This window comes from Aotus nancymaae, unplaced genomic scaffold (assembly GCF_030222135.1).
Source record: "Aotus nancymaae isolate 86718 unplaced genomic scaffold, 86718_ANA_hifiasm-v0.15.2.pri h1tg000008l, whole genome shotgun sequence".
Taxonomy (NCBI): Eukaryota; Metazoa; Chordata; class Mammalia; order Primates; family Aotidae; genus Aotus; species Aotus nancymaae.
In genome coordinates this window covers 27,198,638-27,225,324 of record NW_026988419.1, presented here as the reverse complement: position 1 = coordinate 27,225,324, position 26,687 = coordinate 27,198,638, and the positions used below count along the sequence as shown (strand labels likewise).

Sequence of the window (26,687 nt, the reverse complement as noted above, 5' to 3'; positions counted from 1 at the left end):
AAAAGACACTCAGGGAAAGAACTATGGGCCCAATAGAAAATTGATATTTGGAATCTTTTTGGTCACTAAATAAGCTAGATTGCATCAGAGACTCTAGCAAAGACAATAATTTCTCAGACGTTTATTGTGTGTGACCATGCTGAATCAGAGGGTGCATCAACCCCACTCTGGGTGGAAAGTGCTCAGAAGGAGAGAGGAATGATCTCTTCCTAGCTTAAGAGGACCTATTTAGTAAAATTCCTTGCCTAGAACCCTAACCAGTATCTTGATGCCTGGGAAAAATTAACTACTACCCCCAGGAGGAAGCAGTTGACTTCCTTTACTCAACAGTAAGGATGAGGCATAATAATTAGGCTTAACATCAGAAAGGTCACATTCAAAAGCATGTTGAATACTGCCCAGGGTACAATACTGAGTAGGCACAGTCCTTGCTTAGTAACCTGAATTGTAAAGCTATAAAGGATTGCAGGTCACTGTATTAGAAGCATAAAAGCACCTATGATCTCTCTGGTGGTTTGCTTAGCAGAAAGGTTTCTGCCCCTTTTTAGGGTGTTTTTCATTTTCTGAAAATTGCTATTCTTATATATGTAATTACTGAATTAAACCACAAAGATGACTAGAAGAACCAATTCCTACCAAAAAAAAAAAATAAGTGGAATAAGATGTGGATTCTCAAGACCCAAATATATATATATTTGGGTCTTGAGAAAAAATATATATTTTTTTGTTTTCTTTTTTTGAGACAGAATCTTGCTCTGTCACCTAGGCTGGAGTGCAGTGGTGCAATCTTGGCTCACTGCAACCTCTGCCTCCCAGGTTCAAGTGATTCTCCTGCTTCAGCCTCCTGATTAGCTAGGACTACAGGCATGTGCCACCATGCCCGTCTAATTTTTTGTATTTTTTAGGAGAGACAGGGTTTCACCATGTTGGCCAGGCTGGTCTCGAACTCCTCGGCCTCCCAAAGTGCTGGGATTACAGGCACGAGCCACTGCGCCCGGCCTTTTACTTTTTAATCAACTTAAATTTTTGGTTTTCCTACAGATTCTTCATTGAAACAATATGGTGTTTAAAAACAATTATAAAGCAATATATTGTAAATTCTTTCAAACGTTCAAATGACCAAGGTATAACATTCATTTTCTTATGCTATACTACATTAGTTGATCCAGAGGTACTCACAATTAAGTTTTTATTGTATCTGCTGAGATACTTTCCATACATATACACACACATATATATACACACACATTATACACTTATGTCCTTAATACATCCTGAAGCTCTTTCCATATCAGCATGTTGAGATATAGCTCATGAAACCTCTGCATGTTTCATTTTATGATCATACAAAAAAACGTTTAAGCAGTTCCCTATTGGATATTTAAATATTTTTGTTTCGTCTGACAAACATTGCAAATATACATCCTTTGTCTCACAATGAATCATGCCTTGAGTCTCACTCATATTTGATTCAGATGAGACTTTGGACTTTGACTTTAAAGTTGATGCTGGAATAGTTAAGACTTTTTGGGGGCTATTGGGATGGAATGAATTTATTTCGCATGTGAGGACATGAATCTGGGGAGCCCAAGGTGTGGAATGCTATGTTTAGATTGTGTTGTTTCCAAAATTCATGTGTTGAAACCTTAATCCCAATGCAACAGGGTTGGGAGGCAGGGCCTTTTGGAAAATGATTAGGTCACAGGGCTCTGCCCTCGTATTTGACTGATGCCATTATAAAAAGAACTTGTGGGAGCATGTCAGCTCTCTCTTGCTCTTCCATCTTCTGCCATGGGAGGACAGCAAGAAGACCCGTGCTAGATGCTGGCACCTTGATCATGGACTTCCTGGCCTCCAGAATTCTAAGAAGTAAATTTCTTTATAAATTACCCAGTCTGGGCCTGGTGGGTCTCTTTAGGCTCACATCTGTAATTTCAAAACTTTGGGAGGTGAAGATGGGAGAAGTGTCTGAGCCCAGGGGTTCAAGACCAGCCTGGGCAACATAGTGAGACCCATCTCTATAAAAAAAACTTTTAAAAATTGGCCAAGTGCAGTGGGTTATGCCTGTAATCCCAGCACTTTGGGAGGTTGAGGCAGGCAGAGCATGAGGTCAGGAGTTCGAGACCAGCTTGGCCAACATGGTGAAACCGTCTCTACTAAAAATACAAAAATAAGCTGGAGGCCAGCACAGTAGCTCACGCCTATAATCCCAGCATTTTGGGAGGCCAAGGCAAGTGGATCACTTGAGGTCAGGAGTTTGAGACCAGCCTGGCCAACATGGTGAAACCCCATCTCTACTAAAAATACAAAAATTAGCCAGGCGTGGTAGGGGGCACCTGTAATCCCAGCTACTTGGGAGGCTGAGGCACAAGAATCACTTGAACCTGGGAGGCAGAGGTTGCAGTGAGCTGGGAGCAGTCCACTGCACTCCAGCCTGGGCAATACAGTGAGACCTATCTTAAAAAAAACAAAAAAACAAAAATAAGTTGGGCATGGTGGTACATGCCTATAATCCTAGCTACTCAGGAGGCTGAGGCAGGAGAATTGCTTGAACCCAGGAGGTAGAGGTTGCAGTGAGCCTAGATCATGCCACTGCACTCCAGCCTGGGCAATGAGAGCAAGACTCTGTATCAAAAAAAAAAAAAAAAAAAAGGTTATATTCTGTGAAAGGATGAGAACCAAGTAGACTATCAACTTTTTAAAATTAGTGGGGCATGGTGGCTCAAACCTGTAGTTCCAGCTGTTCAGGAGGCTGAGGCAGGAGGATTGATCGAGGGAGTTTGAGGCTACAGTGAGCTGTGATCATGCCACTGAATCCTGGACTGGATGACAGAGTGAGACCCTGCCTCAATCAATAAATAAATCAGTCAATCAGTCACCCAGTCTGTGGTATTCTGTTTTAACAGCAGCAACAAAGACAACTAGCCATGGTCACTGTGTTATATACATACCTCTATTAGAATATGTTATGACATTACTATAATTGATGCCTAAGTATCTTTTAGTATACTGTTAGCTTCTTCAGGATATGAGTTAAATTATATTTGTTTTGTAGTCTTGGGTAAATAATGTACTTGACACACAGTAGATACTCTGCAAATGTTTAATAGATGTTGGAGTTGAATTTCAGGCTTTGTAATGTCACAGAAACAGGAGTCATAAGAGCTGATCCAAACCCAAGATCTGCCCCTACCTTGCCTCTTATTCTTTCTGGCCTCCATTTCCACAATTATAAAATTGTGGATCTCAGCTCACTGCATCCTCCGCCTCCTGGGTTCAAGCAATTCAGCAGAAGAAATTTCTAAGCAGCAAAGCATTCAAGATGTGGCCTAGCTAATGCTAGTGGCCTACAATCAGATACAAAGAAATAATTTAAAGTTGTAACTTATATTTAAAAGGGAAGCACAGCATGTAAGTTTGGAAAATTCACAGGCTAGTCATGTGGCACAGAAGGAAAAAGCACTTTTAGGAGAGGAATACAAGCAGGCTACAGGAATATAGTTGCCCATGCTAGACTCAAACTTATTGGCTCAAGCAATCCTTATTCCTTAGCCTCCCGAGTAGCCGGGGTTATAGGCTTGTGCCATCATGCTCAACTATTCACCTTATATTGCTGTCCAAAATGTTTTTATTTGAGGCAACCTGGGATAGTGAAATTACTTCTAATAATTAAACACTCTTGCCATTAGTATCTAGTTGTGTAACCATAGATAAAGTTATTTAATATTTCTTGAGTCTCAATACCTACCATTAGCAGAGATTTAGTGAAGATGAGCCATAATGTATTTAAAGCTTTAATGGCACTTATTTAGAAGGTCCTCAGGAAATTGTATTATTCTTCCAAGATCTTTCTAAATTGCCTTATTCACCTAAAGAGACTTGACCTTGAGCCTTTGTAGACTTTCTCATTGGTGACTCCTTCATTGCTTAGAATGTCATGATTCCACCGGCCAGGTTATTCTCATCTACACGTATTTTTCTTACATCTGAGGACTCAGTCTGTTTTTCTCTAGCAATTATCTTCAATGTTTGTGCTTACAATAACCTTACTATTTGGCATTATGACACTAATATGTGCCCATGAGACAGACTGAGCACTACTTATCCCAGATAAGGTATTTTTTAGAGATTATGATTGTTCACCATAAGCTGCCCATCAGGTAGCCCAAGGATCCTGGATCAACTTAGCCATATATCATCTTTTCTATCTGAATGCAGTATTCTCTTACCCACCATATAAGGTCTACACATATTCACTAAGAGTATTATATAAAATAAAAAACTGGGACTAGGTCTCCTCAAGGTAAGCACAGTGCTAAGGGTAAGAGATGGGAAGTTTGTTTTAAGTTCAAACACTTGAGGCAAGAATTTATACAATTTCAGGCAACTGGGCATTTTAAGCAAACTACACAACTTCATGATATATCACTGAGGAGGATAAAATAAACAGTTCTAAAAGCTGGTACAGGTGACAAATTTTGTGTAATTTTAAGTTTTAAATTTTTTTTGTAGAGACAGGATCTTGCTATGTTTCCAGGCTGGTCTTAAACTCCTGGCCTCAACTGATCCTCCTGCCCTGAACCCCCAAAATGCTGGGCTTACAGACGTGAACCACTGCACCTGCTGTTTTTTTTTTTTTTTAGACAGAGTCTCACTCCATCACCAGGCGTCAGGCTGGAGTGCAGTGGCGTGACCTCGGCTCACTGCAACCTCCTCCTCCCGGGTTCAAGCAATTCTCCTGCCTCAGCCTCCTGAGTAGCTGGGACTACAGGCGCGCACCACCATGCCCAGCTAATTTTTTTGTATTTTTAGTAGAGATGGGGTTTCACCATGTTGGCCAGGATGGTCTCGATCTCTTGACCTCGTGATTCGCCCGCCTTAGCCTCCCAACGCGCTGGGATTACAGGCGTGAGCCTGTAATTACATGCCCGGCCTGCACTTGCTGTTTTTAAAGACATTGTGACATCAGCCTGGCCAACCCTGTCTTCACCAAACCCCGACTCTACCAAAAATACAAAATTAGCCAGGTGTAGTGGCACATGGCTATAGGAGGATTGTCTGAACCCAGGAGGCGGAGGTTGCAGTGAAATGAGATTGTGCCACTACACTCCAGCCTGGGCAAAAAAGAGTGAAACTCTGTCTCAAAAAAAAAAGCAAAAATTAACCAGGTATGATGGAGTGTGTTTGTAATCCCAGCTACTGGGGAGGGTGAGGCAAGAGAATCAACTGAACCAGGGAGGTGGAGGTTGCAGTGAGCTAAGATCGTGCCACTGTACTCCAGCCTGGGTGACAGAGCAAGACTCCATGTCAAAAAAAAAGAAAAGAAAAAAAAGAAATAAAGGAAAAGCGTATCCTATACTTGGGCTGAGTCTTTAGTGAAAACAGAAAATAATAACAAAACAAAAAAATTGTGAACATAGTTTTTTGTTTGTTGTTTTGAGACAAAGTCTTGCTCTGTTGCCCAGGTTGGAATGCAGTGGTGCAGTCAAGGCTCACTGCAGCCTCAAACTTCCTGGGCTCAGGTGATCCTTCCACTTCAGCCTATAGGCGTGCACCACCACGCCCAGCTAATTTTTGTAATTTTTTGTAGAGATGGGGTTTTGCTACATTGCCCAGACTGGTCTGCAACTTCTGCGATCAAGCGACCCCCAAAATTTGGACTCCCAAAGTGCTGGGATTACAGGTGTGAGCCACCACACCTGGTCTTTGATTAGAAAAAAAGAAAACAAAGAAAACAAAAACCAAAAAACTTTATCTACCTTTAATTATCTTCTAAGTTACCTAAGATTTTTACTGCCTTTTTTTTTTTTTAATTCTCAGTGATCCTTATTCTGATTCCTTTCTGTTTTGACAATTAAAAATTATGAAAGCTGGTAGTTTTGTCTCCTATTACTGGAATAATTTAGTTGATTTAATGCTACAGATGGTGTTAGGATAATGAATACGGAACATCAATGCGAATCTAAATTGTATCTTGAGACCTCTCTTATTACAAAAGTGTGCATACATGTATAACTTATACACAAAAAAGCCACATAAATCACCATGATATTATAAAAGGAGATTGAAGAGAAAATAGAAAAATGTGTTAACCATTAAACTCAATATTAATTCTTAGAAGTAACAACCTATGGAATCTGCATTAATGAGAGGAAATGATATGTTGCAGTCAAGAACAATGGGCTTTGGAGTGAATAAGAAATATGTTTGTGTCTTTTGCTGTGTGGCCTTGGGCAAGCTATTTAATATACCCAGGCTTCAGTCTTAATCTGTAAAATGAGATAACAATACCACCTCATAGGGTTGTAGTAAGAACAAAAGATAATGCATGTAAAACCAGAGTGCTTAGCACACATAATAAAGCTAAATAATCATTAGCCATTGTTATTATAATCATTAATTATAATTATCCCAGATACATATCTGAGCATGATTATATACTTTTCCTGTTTACCCAGCTGGACAAAGTATTTAAATCTAGCACTAGAAAAAAGTGGGCTTTAATTGAAACTCTTCACTTCATCCATTTTATAGACATAAATGATTTACGAAGATAAACAACCCATACTTTAACAATTTCTTTATATTTGTCACAAAGGTTATCAATGCTTTTAAGAGCATATGCATAAAGTTTTATTATTTAACGTTACACACGATGCATGTTTTTGAAACTGCAAAGTTGATAATATCATTTTCAAATAGGCATAGCATAACCTTAAATATTACATGATTCAGGCTTTCTTTTTTTTTTAACAAAGAAATAAACCTGTAAGGGATTACTCCACTATAGTTGTCCATTAATTATTTGTGGCAAAACTGGGCTCCTAGGAAATGCTTCAGCATATGGATGGTTCCTCGACTGCCTGGGCACCCTCTGTGACAGCTTTGACACATTTGGCCATTGTCTGTGAGGCTCTGCTAATTGAATCTGAAAGATATTAAGAAAACGTCATTTTGATAATACAACTTTTTAAAAAGCACATAGTGAAACTTTAATGCTGCACGTATTTAGGAGGAAAAAAGATTATAAGGCCCTATCCAAGTATATATAATTATATGTAACCAACAGAGTCCAACGACAAACCCCTTACTGGCCAAATGCTTTATTATTCATTTTTTTTGAGACGGAGTCTTACTCTTGTTGCCCAGGCTGGAGTGCAATGGCAAAATCTAGACTCAACGAAACCTCCTCTTCTCAGGTTCAAGCAATTCTCCTGCCTCAGCCCCCTGAGTAGCTGAGATGACAGGCATGCACCACCTCGACTGGCTGATTTTGTATTTTTAGTAGAGACGGGGTTTCTCCATGCTGGTCAGGCTGGTCTCGAACTCCTGACCTCAGGTGATCCGCCGCCTTGGCCTCCCAGTGCTGGGATTATAGGTGTGAGCCATTGTGCCTGGCCCAAATGCTTTCAATTAATAATCAAGTAACTATAGAACAGCTAGACAGTGCAGCAGCCATTAAAAAATTATAAAAAAGGGCTACACACATATAAATAGTAATAATTACATATAAATAACAATATATAATTATTAACATAATATTATATATGTATATTATATATGTGTGTGTCCCTGGAGGAAGAGTGATTAAAATGTTAAAAATAATTATAGTTATTTCTTGGTAGTAGGAATGTAGTGACTTAAAAAAAAAAAAAAAAGACAAACTTATTTTAGGTTCAGGGGTACATGTGAAGGATTTTTACACAGGTAAACTCATGTCATGGGGATTTGTTGTACAGAACATTTCATCACCCAGGAATTAAGCCCAGTACCCAAGACTTGTCTTTTCTGCACTTCTCCTTCCTCGCACCCTCCATCCTCAAGTAGACTACGGTGTCTGTTGTTTCCTTCTTTGTGTTCATAAGTTCTTAGATAAATACTGTAGAAGTGATTTTTCGTTGTGCTTTTGAGCACAGGCACTATTTTACAACGAAGGTAACTTATTATCTAACTAAAATATCTATTAATAATCTTACAAACTATATCAAAAAATTAAAATAGACTCCTATGTACTTTTAGATAGTTAAAATAATCTGTCAACTATTAAGTACCTCATAACCTAGATGTTATATCAACTGTTCTAAGAATCTGCAATAAAGAAGTTTCAGTTTTTCTGCATTCTTAAAAACATTCCTAACAACTTACATCAGAAGCACTGTTTAACATGTTTCACATTTAAATGTTTTGATTCTTCTACCTATAATTCTCAGAAAAACCTTCAGTTATTTGTCACTTTGGAAATTCTCCCTAAATTGCCATACAGTGACATTCCTTACAACAATAAAATTTTATGTTTAAAATCTATTAATTGTTTGGATTTTCAAACTTTGCTCACATTTCAGAAACAACAAAAAAAATTAGAGTGTAATCAGAAAATAAGTTAATGTTACCTTCAATGTTTGAAAACCGTCAAAGATTAAGAATTGCAAACACTACCAATCACAAATTGGAACTATAATACTAAATGAGGTGTTCTGATTACTTCTTACCTCTCATATTTGGCAGTCATGTTGACAATTACTTACCTGTCATGTAAAAGTCTTTTATAGTTAGCTGAGGTGGAACAAGTGGGTCAGCAAGAAGCTGCTGATTCACCAGCTGCACAAAAAAGAAGAGATCAACAATAATATGGAAAACTAGTAGTGTTAAACCAGTAGATATACCATTATGAAAACCGCTCATAAGCGAGCTGTTACCTTTGAGAGCTCATTTGCTTGCTGGAAGTAATTAGCCCCTTCGATATCATCATATCGAACAAGATTAGGAGAGACTTCTTCCAATCTGTTCCTTACTTGATCCAGAGTATCATATGGAAGAGTTATCCCCGCAATCTACATGTCAGGTTCCCAAAAACAACAAAAAGCGGCACTACTGAAAAACCTATTGGTGTAGCCATACATTTATGAAGAAACAGTTAAGCAGAGAACACAAATATCAAAAATTCCAATTCATAAACAGCTGTCAGTACATTAGTGACTCTATGAAATGATTCAAGAGACAATACTATGCTAAATCCAAATGTTTCTGCTAACAATACACAAAGTTTACAATGTATCATTATTTTAAAAGTCAGGATGCTTACGTTTACATCAATAAAGAGCTAACAGACATATTTTCAGGCAAAAGACAAGTCAACAATTTTCAACAATAAAAGCACCAATTTCAGGCCTAGTGCACTGGCTCACACCTGTAAATCCGGCACTTTGGGAGAAAGAGGTGGAAAAATCGCTTGAGGGCAGGAATTGGAGACCAGCCTGGCCAACATGGTGAAACCCCATCTCTACTAAAAATACAAACATTAGCTGCGCTTGTTGGTACATGCCTGTAATCCTAGCTACTCGGGAGGCTGAGGCATGAGAACCGCTTGAGCCTGGGAGATGAAGGTTGCAGTAAGCTGAGATAATTTCACTGCACTCCAGCCTGGGCAACAGAGGGAAACTCTGTCTCAAAGATAAATAAATAAAATAATAAAAGCACCAATTTCAAATTAATTAATTAATTAATTAATTCGACAGAGTCTTGCTCTGTCACCAGGCTGGAGCACAGTGGCTTGATCTCCGCCCACTAGAACCTCTGCCTCCCAGGTTCAATCGATTCTCCTGCCTCAGCCTCCCTAGTAGCTGGGATTACAGGTGTACATTACCACACCCAATTAATTTTTGTATTTTTAGTAGAGATGGGGTTTCACTGTGTTGGCCAGGATGGTCTTGCTCTCTTGACCTCGTGATCTGCCGGCCTCTGCCTCCCAAAATGCTTACAAAAGGATTATAGGCGTGAGACACTAATTCCCCGCAAATTCCTTTAAGAGACAGGGTCTTCCTCTATCCCTCAGACTGGAGTGCAGTGGTGCAATCAGAGTTCACTGTAACCTTGAATTACTGTTTCTGAATACATGTTTCCTATAGAAATTATTTAAATCATCTCTGCATTTCAAATTGGCATCTTCCTTGACTCTGAAAATCATTCTAATAGGCTAAAATGTCAAATATCCCGTTAGCAGCATCACTAAGAAATGCCTCAGAAATTATACCTCAGAGAGTGCTCTTATAATTTTCCAGTCTTCTCTTGCCAAGCCAGGAGGTGTCACTGCTACTTTAGTCTGCTGAGCTCTACCCTCAGTGTTGACATATGTAGCAGACTTCTCTGTGTAAGCAGCTCCTGGGAGAATAACATCAGCTATGGGAGCCCCAACATCACCATGATGTCCTGTACAAAGATGGAAAATGGCAAACCACATTTTTATTAAACACTGATTTTCTACTGTACATGAAAGACAATATATATCATTTTAAATCCCATTTTGTAAAGTCACAAAAGTTTTTAAAATTAAAATAAAGCAGTGAAGTAATATATATTAAAGTCCATCTCACCCCTAATTCAACTCCCTTCCCAAAGAAAATTAACGCTAAAGCATTTGGGCTGGGCACGGTGGTTCACGCCTGTAATCCCAGCAGTTTGGGAGGTTGAGGCAGGTGGATGACTTGAGACCAGGAGCTTGTGACCAGCCTGGTCAACGTGGAAAACTTCATCACTACTAAAAATAAAAGAAATATAAACGAATGTGGTGGTGTGTGCCTGGAATTCCAGCTACTCAGGAGGCTAGGGCCTAAGAATCGTTTGAGCCCATGAGGAAGAGGCTGCAGTGAGCCGAGATCACACTGCTGCACTCCACCCTGGGTGACAGAGTGAGACTCTGTCTCAAAAAAATTTTTTTCAGCCTGGCATAGTGGCTCATGCCTGCAATCCCAGCACTTTGGGAGGCCGAGGTGGGTGGATCATGAGGTCAAGAGATCAAGACCATCCTGGCCAATATGGTAAAACCCTGTCTCTTCTTAAAAATACAAAAAATTAGCTGGGTGTTGTGGGGCATGCATGTAGTCCCAGATACTTGGGAGGCTAAGGCAGGAGGATTGCTTGAACCCAGGAGGTGGAGGTTGCAGTGAGCCGAGATCGTGTCACCGCACTCCAGCCTGGCGACAAAGCAAGACTCCGTCTCATAAAAATTTTTTTTTTAAATTAAAAAAAAAAGTATTTTTGGCCAGGCACGGTGGCTCACACCTGTAATCCCAGCACTTTGGGAGGCAGAGGCAGGTGGATCACGAGGTCAAGAGATCAAGACCATCCCGGCCAACATGGTGAAATCCCGTCTCTAATAAAAATACAAAAATTAGCCAGGCGTTTAGCACGTGCCTGTAATTCCAGCTACTCGAGAAGCTGAGGTGGAAGAATCACTTGAATCCGGGAGGTGGAGGTTGCAGTGAGCGGGGACTGCGCCACTCTGCTCCAGCCTGGCGAGAGAGCAAGACTCCATCTCAAAAAAAAAAAAGTATTTTCTGGGCCGGGTGCAGTGGCTCACGGCTGTAAACCCAGCACTTCGGGAGGCCAAGGCGGATGGATCACGAGGTCAAGAGATCGAGACCATCCTGGTCAACATGGTGAAACTCCATCTCTACTAAAAATACAAAAAATTAGCTGGGCATGGTGGCACGTGCCTGTAATCCCAGCTACTCAGGAGGCTGAGGCAGGAGAATTGCCTGAACCCAGGAGGTGGAGGTTGCGGTGAGCCAAGATCGCGCCATTGCACTCCAGCCTGGGTAACAAGAGCCTCCGTCTCAAAAAAAAAAAAAAGTATTTTCTCAGACTATTTTATGCAAATACAAGTAAGTGTAATATCATACACACATATAAAATGGGCCAATAAGTATATTTATGCTTACAAACTAGAAATGCTTGCAAAGTAGAACTGCTCAGATGTACCAGTTTGTGAAATTTGGTAAAGCAGACTGAAATAGGGGAAGATGCAAAGACAGGAATACGACAGTAGTTAATACTGAAAAAGGCATAATCGAAAAATTACAGAAAAATTCAGAAATACTATCACCAATTAATAACAAAACTGGTAGAAGAAAAAAGTTATTCAGAAAAGAAGACCTTTAGAAACATCTGAATCAAGTGTAAGAAGTGGTAGAATAGGCCAGATGCAGTGGCTCATGCCTGTAATCCCAGCACTTAGGGAGGCAGAGGCGGGCGGATTACCTCAGGTCGGGAGCTGGAGACCAGCCTGACCAACATGGAGAAACCCCGTCTCTACTAAAAACATAAAAAATAGGCTGGGTGTAGTAGCGCATCCCTGTAATCCCAGCTACTTGGGAGGCTAAGGCAGGAGAATTGCTTGAACCTGGGAGGTGGAGATTGCAGTGAGTAAGATTGTGTCGTTGCACTCCAGCCTGGGCAACAAAAGTAAAACCTCTGTCTCACAAAATAAAGAAAGTCGTAGAATAATATATATAGTTTAATATAATTTGTGCACATTTGTATATGCGTACAAAGATGTTATGAAGTACGCATACCAAAACTGTCATTAATGATTATCTCTGGAAAGGACTAGGAATAGGATTTTAGTTTATTTATGTTACTATTTTATTAAAAAATAACATTTTTTATTGCTCAGTCACCCAGGCTAGAGTGCAGTGGTGTGATCATGGCTCACTGTAGCTTCAGCCTCCTGGGCTCAAGTGATCCTCCCCACCTCGGTCTCCCAAGTAGCTGGGATCACTGACATGCAGCACCACGCCTAGCTAATTTTTAATTTTTTTGTAGAAACAGGGTCTCCCTATGTTGCCCAGATTGGTCTAGAACTCCTAGGCTCAACAAATCCTCCTGCCTCAGCCTCTTAAAGTGCTGGGATTACAGCATAAGTACAGCATCCAAGGAACAGGATTTAGTTCATATATTTTGGTTTAACTTTTTTTTTTTTTTTTTTTTTTCCCTCAGACGAAGTTTCGCTCTTGTTGCTCTGGCTGGAGTGCAATGGCATGATCTTGGCTTACTGCAACCTCTGCCTCCTAGGTTCAAGCAATTCTCCTGTCTCAGTCTCCTAAGTAGCTGGGATTACAGGTGCCCACCACCATGCCCAGTTAAATTTTTGTATTTTTAGTAGAGACAGGGTTTCACCATGTTGGTCAGGCTGGTCTCAAACTCCTGACCTTAGGTGATCCACCCACCTCGGCCTCCCAAAGTGCTGGGATCACAGCAGTGAGCCACCGTGCTCGGCAAGTAATAATAATTTTGTTTTTTTGAGATGGAGTCTCGCTCTATCACCAGGCTAGAATGCAGCAGCGCTATCTTGGCTTACCACAACCTCCAACTCCCAAGTTCAAGCAATTCTCCTGCCTCAGCCTCCTAAGTAGCTGAGACTACAGGCCACCATGCCCAGCTAATTTTTGTATATTTAGTAGAGACAGGGTTTCATCATGTTAGCCAGGACAGTCTCGATCTCTTGACCTTGTGATCTGCCAGCCTCGGCCTCCCAAAGTGTTGGGATTAGAGGCGTGAGCCACCACACCTGGTAGGTAATAATTCTTAAAAGCAGTATCAACTATGTAACTAATACGGTTTGTTTAAAAAAAATAGGTGCGAGAAGGGGGGTGTAAAATTCTCAAATGGAAAACATTCAATTCACTAAACATATTACTAAATGGTTTATAATATACACAATGTACTGTTCTCTTTTGTTTCTGGTGTCACAGGTGATACTTACCTTGATAAATAATGAAACAATCCTTTGGCAAATCCTGTCGTGTGATACAACCTCCATCTGCTCCCAGGAGAAACAGCACCTTGGGAGGGCTCTTCCGAATTGCTTCCACCCCAGGTTTATAGCCAAGGTCTAAGGCAGCTACTTGACTTGCAATCCTGTAAAACAATTATAGAATTTTACCATAACTGCAGTGTTTTCAATGTAAAAAAAAATGTGATTCTTGGAATAATTTCAACGCTGTCAAAAAACCTATTTTATTTATTTATTTTATTTTTGGAGATACAGTCTCACTCTGTTGCCCAGGCTAGAGTGCAGTGGCACAACCTCAGCTCACTGTAACCTCTGCCAACCATATTTAAGCGATTCTCCTTTCTCAGCCTCCCAAGCAGCTGGGACTATAGGCACATGCCATCACATTCAGCTAATTTTTATATTTTTAGCAGAGATGGGGTTTCATCATGTTGGCCAGGCTGGTCTTGAACTTTTGACCTCAGGTGATCCATCCACCTTGGCCTCCCAAAGTGCTGGGATTACAAGCCCAAGCCACCATGCCTGGCCAAAAATCCCATTCTTATCCATTTAAAATAGACGCCAAAACCAGAAACAGCAGTCTTTTACTGTTTTGAGAATGGCAGCCAAAGAAATATAAGATTCTTAAGACACTCTGTCTCTCTATGACATAGTAACAAATGAAATAATTCTAGAAATTTTATGCCAACTGTAATTGCTTTAAGTCTGACTCTTACTCAATACAGTAAGACATAAAACATGACAAGCTATATATATTTATTAAAGAAAAATCAAATGATTTCAAAAATCAACAAGGAGAAATTTATTTATTTATTTATTTATTTTTTGAGATGGGGTCTTGCTCTGTCACCCGGCTGGAGTGCAGTGGCGCAGTCTTGGCTCACTGCAACCTCCACCTCCCGTGTTCAAGCGATTCTCCTGCTTCAGCCTCCTGATTAGTTGGGACTACAGCCATGTGCCACCATGCCTGGCTAATTTTTTATATTTTTAGTAGAGATGGGGTTTCTCCGTGTTGGTCAGGCTGGTCTCGAACTCCCGACCTCAGGTAATCCGTCCACCTCGGCCTCCCAAAGTGCTGGGATTACAGATGTGAGCCACTGCGCCCAGCCTATATTACTCTTATAAGGAGAAAATAATCTTTTAAGGAAGAGGTCTAGAATAAATAAACTTTGAATAGTAGGGTTGTTGTTTTGGTCTAACTTGCTATTGTTAACTATCTAGAAATAGCCATTCTGAGGACCTACTGTATATAATATAAATAGGTAAAACTTTCTAAAACAAGTTGGAAGCATGCTTCAAAAGCCTCAGAAATGGTTATCCTGTGTGCCCCAATAGTCCTATTTTTAGAAATATATCCTAAGAAAATAATATCAAGTGTAAAGGTATCTGTGTATCACTGTATTATTTAAGAAGTTAAAAACTAGCATCAACATACATGTTAAAAAGAAGAAAATGGCTAAAAAAATTTATAGTATATTCATGATATTAATTAGCCATTAACACTTTTATTTATAAACAATTTCTGGAAAAACAAATTCTGATCATAGTAGGAAATTCTCATTTGGCAATGAAAACCTATTAAAACCAGGATACAAAATTGTATTCATAGTATAATTTCACCTATGTAACTAAAAAGTATCACATAACCACCAGGTAGAGTGTCTCATGTCTGTAATTCCAGCACTTTGGGAGTCCAAGGTGGGTGGATCACCTGAGGTCAGGACTTTGAGACCAGCCTGGTGTAGAAACCCTGTTTCTACTAAAAATACAAAAATTAGCCAGCTGTGGTGGCACACGCCAATAGTCCCAGCTACTTGGGAGGCTGAGGCAGGAGGGTTGCTTGAACCTGGGAGGTAAAGGCTGCAGTTAGCCAAGACTGCACCACTGTACTCCAGCTTGGGCAACAGAGTGAGACTCTGGTCTCAAAAAGTAAAATATTACACAGGGTAAATAAAAGCTAGAGGAAAATGCATGAATATAGCAATAATAATTATCTACACAATGTAGAACAAGGATCAGCTCCATTTCTGCTCATGTTTTTCTCTTTTCAACTTACCTAAATTAAACCTGCATTATTGATATAGTTAAAAATACAGGCCAGGTGCAGTGACTCATGCTTATAGTCCCAGCAGTTTGGGAGGCTGAGGCAGAAGTATCACCTGAGCCCAGGAGTTTGAGATCAGCCTCGGCAACATAGTGAGATCTCAACTCTACAAAAATAAAATATTAGCTGGGCATGTGGCATGCGCCTATAGTTTCAGCTATTTAATACTTGGGAGGCAGGGGTGGGAGATCGCTGGAGCTCGGGAAGTCAGGGCTGCAATGGACTATGATCACACCATTGCACTGAGACCCTGTCTTAAAACAAAAAACCAAATAATTAAAAAGAAAAAAGAAATCCTTCAGCTGAATTCTCACATTAGCTTATCATTTAATCAAAGAACTTGATGCAATTTTTGAAACAAGGTATAACTAATATAACAATTTTTAAAGTACTTCACTTTTTTTCTCAACAATTACTGCTATTTCAAGTATTTTTAATACTCCCTATTATTTTGGGCTCTTATCATACAGAGAGTAAAGGTCTATGTCTATATTTTACGTGTGTAACTGGGATATTGTTGCTAAATGTTGCTTGTAAATTAAATGTGACAGTGTATCAGGAACACATATACACACACAAAATTACTTGGATTTATAGCATATAAAGCAATTATTCAACAAACCTATGAAGGATATTCATAACTTTCCAATCACCAGTAACACCACTAGTCATCCGAATCTTTTGTGCAATGCTAGAAACAGCTGCAAGAATTGCTGCTCCATCATTTCTTTGTAGTGCAGAACTGCCTAAAACCACCATAGGTTTTTTAGCTTCCTTTAGGACCTAAAAAAAAAAAAACAAAAACAAAAAAAACTTTGATTTTAAAATATTACAAGTAAACTGAACAGCTAACCACATTTGCCTCTACAATGTATGTTGTCCCAAGTCTTAGATCTAACATGAATGTCTTTGACTTGCTAGCCCAACGTACAGACACACATATACAACCAGATTTAGTTTAATACAAAGCATCTTGGCAATACTACTGTGAAATGCCTGAGTGAATATCAGCTAAAACACATTTTCTAAAAGTAATTATTCAGAATAAAAAGCCTACCAAATTATCCTGTGGTCAGAATGACTATGGGCGGGTCCCAGAAAAATTGGGAAACTTCTCTACAGAGATTCAGATGGTACTAAAGAATAGGAAAAACCATGCTGAAGTATCATGTCTGCTATCTTCTATCTACTTACCATGCTACAGACAGGGAGGAGGAGGCAGGGAAAGCAATGATCATTAAATCACAATGTTGAATACCTAACTTTTTTTTTTTTTTGGGGGCGGAGTTTCGCTCTTGTTACCCAGACTGGAGTGCAATGGCACGATCTCGGCTCACCACAACCTCCGCCTCCTGGGTTCAGGCAATTCTCCTGCCTCAGCCTCCTGAGTAGCTGGGATTACAGGCGCGCCACCGTGCCCAGCTAATTTTTGTATTTTTAGTAGAGACGGGGTTTCACCATGTTGACCAGGATGGTCTCGATCTCTTGACCTCGTGATCCACCCACCTCGGCCTCTCAAAGTGCTGGGATTACAGGCTGAATATCTAACGTTTTTAAGGGTTTGTTTTAAACCACAGTAACTCTGAATGACAAAAACTGTGGGAGAATGCATCCCAAGAGTAAAGGAAACTACAGATTTCACAGAAGATGGACAAATAAGTTGTAAAGTTATAAGCCAGGCATGGTGGCTCACGCCTGTAATCCCAACACTTTGGGAAGCTGAGGTGGGTGGATCACTTGAGGACAGGAGTTCAAGACCAGCCTGGCCAACCTGGCAAAACACCATATCTAGTAAAAATATAGGAAATGTTAGCCGAGCGTGGTGGCGTGTACCTGTAGCCCCAGCTATTCAGGAGGCTGAGGCATGAGAATTGCTTGGACCAAGGAGGTGGAGGTTGCAATGAGCCAAGATCATGCCACTGCACTCCAGCCTGGGCAACAGAATGAGACTCTGTCTCAAAAAAAAAAAAAAAATACTGTAAAGTTATAGAATACACAGCTCATTCTCCCACCCATCCTTTGCGTCATTCTTCAATAAATAGCTGGCCACAATCAAAGAATCAGCATGGAAATTATGCTGAGATATTATAAAGAGGAATACATTCATCACAAGAGAAACTTCCCAAGGAAATGTGAATAGTTCAGAGAAATAGTTTTTAATAGTCTCAAAGACACCGAAAAATAACACACTCCTTTTCATTTAAAAAGAGCTCAAAGAAGCAACACTGAAGAGATTATTATATAGTAAGGAGATTTGTATCACTGAATTCAGGAAAGAACTGAAAGAAAAACAAATTAAAGAGCTAAATACCATTCCAGAAACAATAAAAAATTAAATAGGCTAGGTGCAATGGTTCACGCTTGTAATTGCAATACTTTGGGAGGCTGAGGTGGGTGGATGACTTGAGCCCAGGAGTTCAAGAGCAGCCTGGGAAAAGTGGGAAAACCATCTCTCCAAAAAGTTGGCCAGGTGTGATGGTGCACACCTGTGGTCCCAGTGACAGCGGCAGTAAGCCAAGATGGTACCACTGCACTCCAGCCTGGGTGACAGAGCAAGACTCTGTCTCAAAAAATAAAGAAAGACAACATGACTAAATACAGGGACAGCAAAGACAGGGTATAGGATACAAAACAAATGGAAAAAGAATAAAAGAACAAAGGGAAAAAGACAGATATGAAAGACCAGGCAAGGTTGGCTCATGCTTGTAATCCCAACACTTAGGAGTCTGAGGTAGGAGGACTGCTTCAGGCCAGGGGTTTGAGACCAGCCTGGGCATCACAATGCGCCCCATCTATAAAAAAATAAAATAAAAATTAGCTGTGCATGGTAGTGCATGCCTGCAGTCCCAGCTACAGGGGAGGCTTAGGTGGGAGGACTGCTTAAACCCAGGAGTTGGAGGCTACAGTCAGCTACAATTCTGCCATTGCACTGCAGCCTGGGCAACAGAGTGAGACCTTAAAGAAGATTCAGCATCTGCACTGTTATGAGTTATTTTCTTTTGGGACGGGGTCTTACTCTGTCACCCAGGCTGGAGTGCTGTCACATGAACTCAACTCACTGCAACCTCCACCTCCCGAGTTTAAGCTATTCTCCTGCCGCAGACTCCTGGGTAGCTGGGATTACAGGCACGCACCACCATGCACAGCTGATTTTTAAATTTTTATTTAATTTTTATTTTTTAGTAGAAACAGGGTTTCACCATGTTGCCCAGGCTGGTCTTGACCTCCTGACTTCAGGTGATTTGCCTGCTTTGGCCTCCCAAACTGCTGGGATTACAGGTGTGAGGCCACTGTGTCCAGTCAAGAGTTTTTTGTTTGTTTGTTTGTTTTGAGATGGAGTATCGCTCTATCACCAGGCTGGAATGCAGTGGTGCAATCTCAGCTCACTGCAACCTCTGCCTCCTGGGTTCAAGTGATTCTCCTGGCACAGCCTCCCAAGTAGCTGGGACTACAGGTGTGTGCCACCATGCCCAGCTAATTTTTCTAATTTTAGTAGAGATGGGGTTTCACCCTGTTAGTCAGGATGGTCTCGATCTCTTGATCCCGTGATCCACCTGCCTCAGCTTCCCAAAGTACTGAGATTACAGGTGTGAGCCATGAGCCCGGCCATCAAGAGTTCTTAATGAGGGCTGGGTGCGGTGGCTCACGCCTATAATCCCAGCACTTTGGGAGGCCGAGGCAGGTGGATCACGAGGTCAAGAGATCGAGACCATCCTGGTCAACATGGTGAAACCCCGTCTCTACTAAAAACACAAAAAATTAGCTGGGCACGGTGGCGCGTGCCTGTAATCCCAGCTACTCAGGAGGCTGAGGCAGAATTGCTTGAACCCAGGAGGCGGAGGTTGCAGTGAGCCGAGATCGCACCATTGTACTCTAGCCTGGGTAACAAGAGCGAAACTCCGTCTCTTAAAAAAAAAAAAAAAAAAAAAAAAAGTTCTTAATGAAGAGAACAGAATTAATGGAAAATATATTTAAATCTATTATAGAAGAAAATGTTCTCTGAAAACACTAGTCACCTACCATATGGGGATGGGAATTGGAGAGAAGAAAGGGAGACTTTTCACTGAATATTTTAAAATATTTTTGATCTTTTAATCATGATAATGTTTTGTCTATTGAAAATAAGGGGGAGGCCGAGGCGGGTGGATCACGAGGTCGAGAGATCGAGACCATCCTGGTCAACATTGTGAAACCCCGTCTCTACTAATACAAAAAAATTAGCTGGGCACGGTGGCGCGTGCCTGTAATCCCAGCTACTCAGGAGGCTGAGGCAGGAGAATTGCCTGAACCCAGGAGGCGGAGGTTGTGGTGAGCCGAGATCGCGCCATTGCACTCCAGCCTGGGTAACAAGAGCGAGACTCCGTCTCAAAAAAAAAAAAAAAAAAAAAAAAAGAAAATAAGGAAGCAAGCTGGGTTTTGCTACTTCATCCTCTTGCACATCAGCTTCCTCCCTACACCTGAGACTGTAAGTGAAGCAACCATCTTGTAGCCACAAGTGTGTAGAGAGACACACACTTCCACATGTCAGTGAACAAACATATTGATGCAGCAAAGCAGAAGGCAGGCTCTCTTTGATGGTATCCTTGGATTACTGCATCATCTTTCCAAGTGCCTACCTCCATACCTCTTTGTGCGACAGAAATTCCTTATTTTTTTTTTTTTTTTTTGAGATGAAGTTTTACTCTTATTCCTCAAGCAGGAGTGCAATGGCACGATCTCAGTTCACTGCAACCTCTACCTCCTGGCTTCAAGCAATTCTCCAGCCTCAGCCTCCCGAGTAGCTGGGATTACAGGCACCTACCAACACGCCCAGCTAATTTTTGTATTTTCAGTAGAGACGGACTTTCACCATGTTGGCCAGGGTGGTCTTGAACTCCTGACCTCAGGTGATCTGCCCACCTCGGCCTCCTAATGTGCTGGGATTACAGGCATGAGCCACCACCTCCAGTGAGAAACTCCTTATTTATTTTTTTTGAGATAGAGTTTCGCTTTTGTTGCCCAGGCTGGAGTGCAGTGGCTCCATCTTGGCTCACTACAACCTCTGCCTCCAGGGTTCAAGCGATTCTCCTTCCTCAGCCTCCTGAGTAGCTTGGATCATAGGCATGTGCCACCATGCCCAGCTAATTTTGTATTTTTAGTAGAGACAGGGTTTCTCCATGTTGATCAGACTGGTATCAAATTCTCAACCTCAGGTGATCCACCTGCCTCGGCCTCCCAAAGTGCTGGGATTATAGGCATAAACCACAGCGCTCGGTCAACTCGTTAGTTTTTTAACCACCACTACCACATGTACATTCTAAAATAAAGAGAACCTTGTATCTTTAAAAGTACACCCTGTTCTATAAGACATCACCTTTAAGACATATTTTGGAAAAGTTACTGAATTTCAAGAATGATAATCAGAACAGGGTTTGGGGAGGGGTGGGGGAATAAAGTTTACAGGCGGCTGGGCGCGGTGGCTCACGCCTGTAATCCCAGCACTTTGGGAGGCCGAGGCGGGTGGATCACGAGGTCAAGAGATCGAGACCATCCTGGTCAACATGGTGAAACCCCGTCTCTACTAAAAATACAAAAAATTAGCTGGGCATGGTGGCGCGTGCCTGTAATCCCAGCTACTCAGGAGGCTGAGGCAGGAGAATTGCCTGAACCCAGGAGGCGGAGGTTGTGGTGAGCCGAGATCGCGCCATTGCACTCCAGCCTGGGTAACAAGAGCGAAACTCCGTCTCAAAAAAAAAAAAAAAAAAGTTTACAAGCTTCTTCACTAGCATAAGGCAGTGTCTATAAAGCTCAGAAAGGGAAAAATATGTCTGACCCTGGAATTTCACATCCTGACAAGCTGTCTTTTCAGGAACAGACATTCTCAAACAAACAAGAACTCAAGGAACAGAGGCAACCATGAGCCACCTTTGGGGGAAAAAATCAATAAAGCCAACAACAAAATGAATTAAAGAAAGAACTCAACTGAAAAAAACATGTAACTCTGAAATGAAAATAGAAGGACTGGTAAAATTTTAAGGAATAACTCCTTTCGCAATAAAGAAAGATTTAATTGAAGTTGAAAGTGCAATTCTTTCAGTTTTACTTCGATTTCTTTTCAGATAATTTCAAGAAAATTAAACCTGGTAATTAAAAACTGCATGTACAATAAGATCTCATTTTTGTTTGACTACTCATCCATCTTGCTTTGCTCTCTGTATAAATGGAGAGATGATTATGATGTTTTATCAATACCTGTTTTGAGGTGGTGGGATTTTAGGTAACGTTTTACTTTCTTCCTCACATTCTTTTCAGTATTGGTATAAGTTTTAACAATCACATAGGATTATTACAAAATCAGTTAAGTTTAAATATTAATTAAAAATCAACAAGAATAGATACATATAACTTCAGAGCACCTGGCTAAATGGATGGCTACCCGAAGCAATGTCTTGAAGAATTTTGGGGGAGTCTCCCAGGTGGTTATAGCTGTAAGTGAGGTCCACTGGACTGCCTATAAGGGCCACTTTTAAGTCATTATGCAGCCAGCTGAAATAAAAACAACATTTTTAGAAGTCAATAACTAAGCTAAGCAGTTACCGGTCTCATCAATGCTAAGTGATACATCTATTTACTATTACAAAATGTTAAAAGCACAAAAGCACTGATAATACATTTAACAGATATAATTTACTATGTACCTTACAAAACAGTGTTGCAAAAAAGCATGCCAAGGCAATTCAATGCATTAATTTGCTGTATAGAAATACTATCTAGGCCAGGCGCAGTGGTTGGGAGACCTAGGTAGGTGATTACTTGAGGTCAGGAGTTCAAAACCAGCCTGACCAACATCGTGAAACCCCCATCTCTGCTAAAAATACAAAATTAGTTGGGCGTGGTGGCACATGCCTGTAGTCCCAGCTACTTGGGAGTCTGAGGAGGCAGGAGAATCGCTTGAATCTGGGAGGCAGAGGTTGCAGTAAGCCAAGATTGCACCACTGCACTCTAGCCTGGGCAACAAGAGTGAAATTCTGTCTCAAAAGACGAAAAAAAAAAAGCTCTATTCAATCAGCTATAAACAAATATTTTAGTTTTGGAATTAATCTGTAATTTTTATTTTGCAGTATTTACATGGCAGTGTCATTTATCTCTTAATTATCCATTAAGGACATTTAAACATTTTCATAATTTATGGAAATATACGTCAGTGAGTACCTCGTATTAGGGAGCACCTACTCTGTGCCAAGTGCTGGACATAAGTGACCTATGCACCCAAATGCAATGGTCATGAGACCCCCACAAGGGAAGTGCTGCTTTCACCAATGAGGCTCAGGGAAATATACTATGTTATATTCATATTTATTCTCCATGGCAGAGAACTACGGCTCCAGCTCCTCCAAAAAGTCGTAAGTGGGCCAGGCATGGTGGCTCAGGCCTGTAATCCCAGCACTTTGAGAGGCCTAGGTGAGCTGATTACGAGATCAGGAGTTCAAGACCAGCCTGTCTAATACAGCAAAACCCTGTCTCTACTAGATACACAAAAATTAGCCAGGCATGGTGGTATGCACCTGTAATCCCAGCTACTCAGAAGGCTGAGGCCCAAGAATCGCTTGAACCCAGGAGGTAGAGGCTACAGTGAGCCAAGATCGTGCCACTGCACTCCAGCCTGGGTGACAGAGCAAGATTCTGACTCAAAAAAAAAAAAAGTCATAAGTGCAGTGACTATATAGTCTGGTTTGTCTGAGACAGTGCTGTTTTTTTTTTTAGCCTGTTATCTTGATATAATTAATAATTTGCCCTTTCATTCCCCTAGTTTAGACAATAAACTATATGGCTACCCTCTTTATAAATCTCTAAGATGTAAATTTAAAAGAAAGAAGGCATGTTACAAAGTAACTTGTGAGACTAATTGCAATGTATGACTCCAGAAGGATCCTAAGGAAAGAAAAAAAAAGAAATTATGAAAAAAATTAATGACATTTAAATATAAACAGTGACTTATAAATAATATTGTATCAAAACTAAATTTCTGGCTGGGTATAGTGGTTCATGTCTATTACTTTCAGCACTTTTGGAGGCCGAGGCAGAGGAACACTTGAGCTCAGGAGTTCAAGACCAGCCTGGGCAACATAGTGAGACCCTGTCTCTATAAAAAGTATTTTAAAAAAAATAGCTGGGCATGGTGGTGCATGCTTGTAATCCCAGCTACTCAGGAAGCTGTGGTGGGAGCATCATCTGAGCCCAGGAGGTCAAGGCTGCAGTGAGCTATATGATCATGCCACTACATCCTAGCCTGGGTAACAGTGCAAGATCCTGTACGAAAAACCAAAAAAACTAAATTTTTTTTTTTTTTGAGACAGAGTTTCACTCTTGTTGCCCAGGCTGGAGTGCAACGGTGCGATCTTGGCTCATCAAAACCTCCGTCTCCCGAGTTCAAACGATTCTCCTGCCTCAGCCTCCCGAGTAGCTGGGATTACAGGCATGTGCCACCACGCCTGGCTAATTTTGTATTTTTAGTAGAGACTGGGTTTCTCCATGTTGGTGAGGCTGGTCTTGAACTCCCGACCTCAGGTGATCCACCTGCCTCAGCCTCCCAAAGTGTTGGGATTACAGGCGTGAGCCACCGCGCCTGGTCGAAATTTCTTGATTATTTCAGAGAATCTTCCTTGTTCTTAGGAAATCCACACTGAGAATTTAGGTATAAAAGGGCACCATGTCCACCAGAAACTTCCAAATGATTCAGAAAATTAGATTCTCGCTCTTTCCTCTGGGCCGCCAACATGCCATCCAGACTGACGAAGACCCAGAAACTTCAGGGCCATGTGAGCCACGGCCACGGCAGCATCGGCAAGCACCGGAAGCACCCCGGAGGCCGTGGTAATGCTGGTGGTATGCATCACCACAGGATCAACTTCGACAAATACCACCCAGGTTACTTTGGGAAAGTTGGTATGAGGCATTACCACTTAAAGAGGAACCAGAGCTTCTGCCCAACTGTCAACCTTGACAAATTGTGGACTTTGGTCAGTGAGCAGACACGGGTGAATGCTGCTAAAAACAAGACTGGGGCTGCTCCCAAGATTGATGTGGTGCGATCGGGCTACTATAAAGTTCTGGGCAAGGGAAAGCTCCCAAAGCAGCCTGTCATTGTCAAGGCCAAATTCTTCAGCAGAAGAGCTGAGGAGAAGATTAAGGGTGTCGGGGGGGCCTGTGTCCTCGTGGCTTGAAGCCACATGGAGGGAGGTTCATTAAATGCTGAGTACTTGTTCAAAAAAAAAAAAGAAAATTAGATTCTCTCTCAAACACACACACACATATGTACATATATACATACATATATGTATATATATACACATACTGAGAATCATAATACAAATATGGCAAGATGTTAACATCAGTTAATCTATGTGAACAATATACAAAATGGTATACAAAGACCATTTCAAGCATCTTGAATTATTTCAAAATAATAAGCTAACAAAATAAATTTAAAAGACCAGCAAGCAGAGGAGAAAATGGACCTATCAGAAATTGTTACAACTGGGCATGGCAGTTCATGCCTATAATCCCAGTACTTTGGGAGGCCAAAGTGGAAGGATGGCCTGAACCCAGGAGTTCGAGACTAGCCTGGCAACATGTCAAGGCTCCATCTCTAAAAAATTAAAAAATTAGAAAATATTTTAAATAAGAAATTGTCTTCCAGTTACCTTTTGGAGTCTCATTACCACCTACACTATTAGGAAGATGTCATTTTTCACAAACATAAAAATTACATAAATATTTTTAAACCTTGAATAAATATTACCAACCTCTTTCGAATTCTAGCATTAAATAGTGGTGCCTCAAAACGTGGATTTGTACCAACCAGAAGTAAAACATCTGCCTCTTCCACACCAGCAATTGTAGTATTAAGAAGATAATTGGAACGCAAATCTGTGCTAGAAATACAATATATAAAATGCAAATTTAAAACTAATACATACAGAGAATCCATAAAATATTCTCATATCATCAAACCCACTGCATTCCCAAACAAAAAATTTTATGAAGTATTTCTAAATTAAATGAACATTTCAGATAGTTATTTTTTTTTTAAGACAGCATCTCGCTCTGTCATCTAGGCTGGAGTGCAGCGGCATAATCCTGGCTCACTGCAACCTCCACCTCCCTGGTTCAAGCAATTCTCCTGCCTCAGCCTCCCCAGTAGCTGGGATTATAGGCACACACCACCACGCCTGGCTAATATTTCTGTATTACTAGTAGAGACAGGGTTTCACCACGTTGGCCAGGCTGGTCTCAAACTCCTGACCTCAGGCAATCGCCTGCCTTGGCCTCCCAAAGTGCTGGGATTACAGGCGTGAGCCACCATGCCTGGCCTCAGATACTTATTGATAAGTGGATTCCTCTATTTCCTACAACTTCTGGTTTGATCTTGGTGTATATGTGAAAATAAATTGGGGGATATATTGGAGAATCTAGGTTGTCTCATTTTACACGTAACTTGTAACTAAAAGAAGAAAGGAAAGCCTAGATCCTAGCTTCATATTTCTCACCCAGCTCCTGCAGTAGGGAAGACCTCTTCAGTGCATAAGGTGTCAGAGTCCACTCTATTAAGTAAATCTTTGAGAGCTACTAGGGCTTCAGCATCCACCAAGCCACCTGCAATTGCTGCCACATCTTTGCCTTGAAAACTCTGCAACTAGAAATAGATGAAAAGGGCATCACCAAGAAACCTACATGCAGCAAAGACCACAATGAAATATTCAGAAAATAAAACAGTAATTGTTTTTAAGTACAAAAGAAGTTAACAGATTTCTGATTAAAAAGTTTTACAACACAGCCAGGCTCGGTGGCTCATGCCTGTAATCCCAGCACTTTGGGAGGCCAAGGCAGGCAGATCACCTGTAGTCACAAGTTCGAGATCAGCCTGGCCAACATGGTGAAACCCCATCTCTATTGTTAATACAAAAATCAGCTGGGTGTGGTGGCACATGCCTATATTCCCAGATACTTGGGAGGCTGAGGCAGGAGAACTGC

The 26,687-nt window shown here is 41.0% G+C and overlaps 2 protein-coding genes across 2 annotated transcripts in view; one reads left to right on the top strand and one right to left on the bottom strand.

Moving 5' to 3' along the window:
* Positions 1–1,172: 1,172 nt before the first annotated feature.
* NDUFS1 (NADH:ubiquinone oxidoreductase core subunit S1) overlaps positions 1,173–26,687 on the bottom strand; it is a 41,685-nt gene continuing 16,170 nt past the window's right edge. Inside the window, exons 11-19 of the mRNA XM_064373112.1 lie at positions 26,204–26,349; positions 25,460–25,588; positions 22,070–22,199; positions 16,297–16,457; positions 13,541–13,695; positions 10,031–10,206; positions 8,697–8,831; positions 8,526–8,598; positions 1,173–6,928 (exon numbers count right to left, since the gene is read on the bottom strand). Coding sequence (XP_064229182.1) covers positions 6,837–6,928; positions 8,526–8,598; positions 8,697–8,831; positions 10,031–10,206; positions 13,541–13,695; positions 16,297–16,457; positions 22,070–22,199; positions 25,460–25,588; positions 26,204–26,349 — 1,197 coding nt within the window. The 3' untranslated portion in view covers positions 1,173–6,836. The remainder of the gene's footprint in view (positions 6,929–8,525; positions 8,599–8,696; positions 8,832–10,030; positions 10,207–13,540; positions 13,696–16,296; positions 16,458–22,069; positions 22,200–25,459; positions 25,589–26,203; positions 26,350–26,687) is intronic.
* Positions 24,411–24,916, top strand: LOC135273649 (large ribosomal subunit protein uL15-like). Its single transcript, XM_064373113.1, has one exon. It carries the CDS (start codon positions 24,431–24,433, stop codon positions 24,875–24,877), a length of 447 nt encoding a protein of 148 aa, XP_064229183.1. The 5' UTR covers positions 24,411–24,430; the 3' UTR covers positions 24,878–24,916.

Excerpts from the sequence above, each read along its gene's own strand:
- LOC135273649 (XM_064373113.1), top strand. The coding sequence starts at position 24,431 with ATGCCATCCAGACTGACGAAGACCCAGAAACTTCAGGGCCATGTGAGC.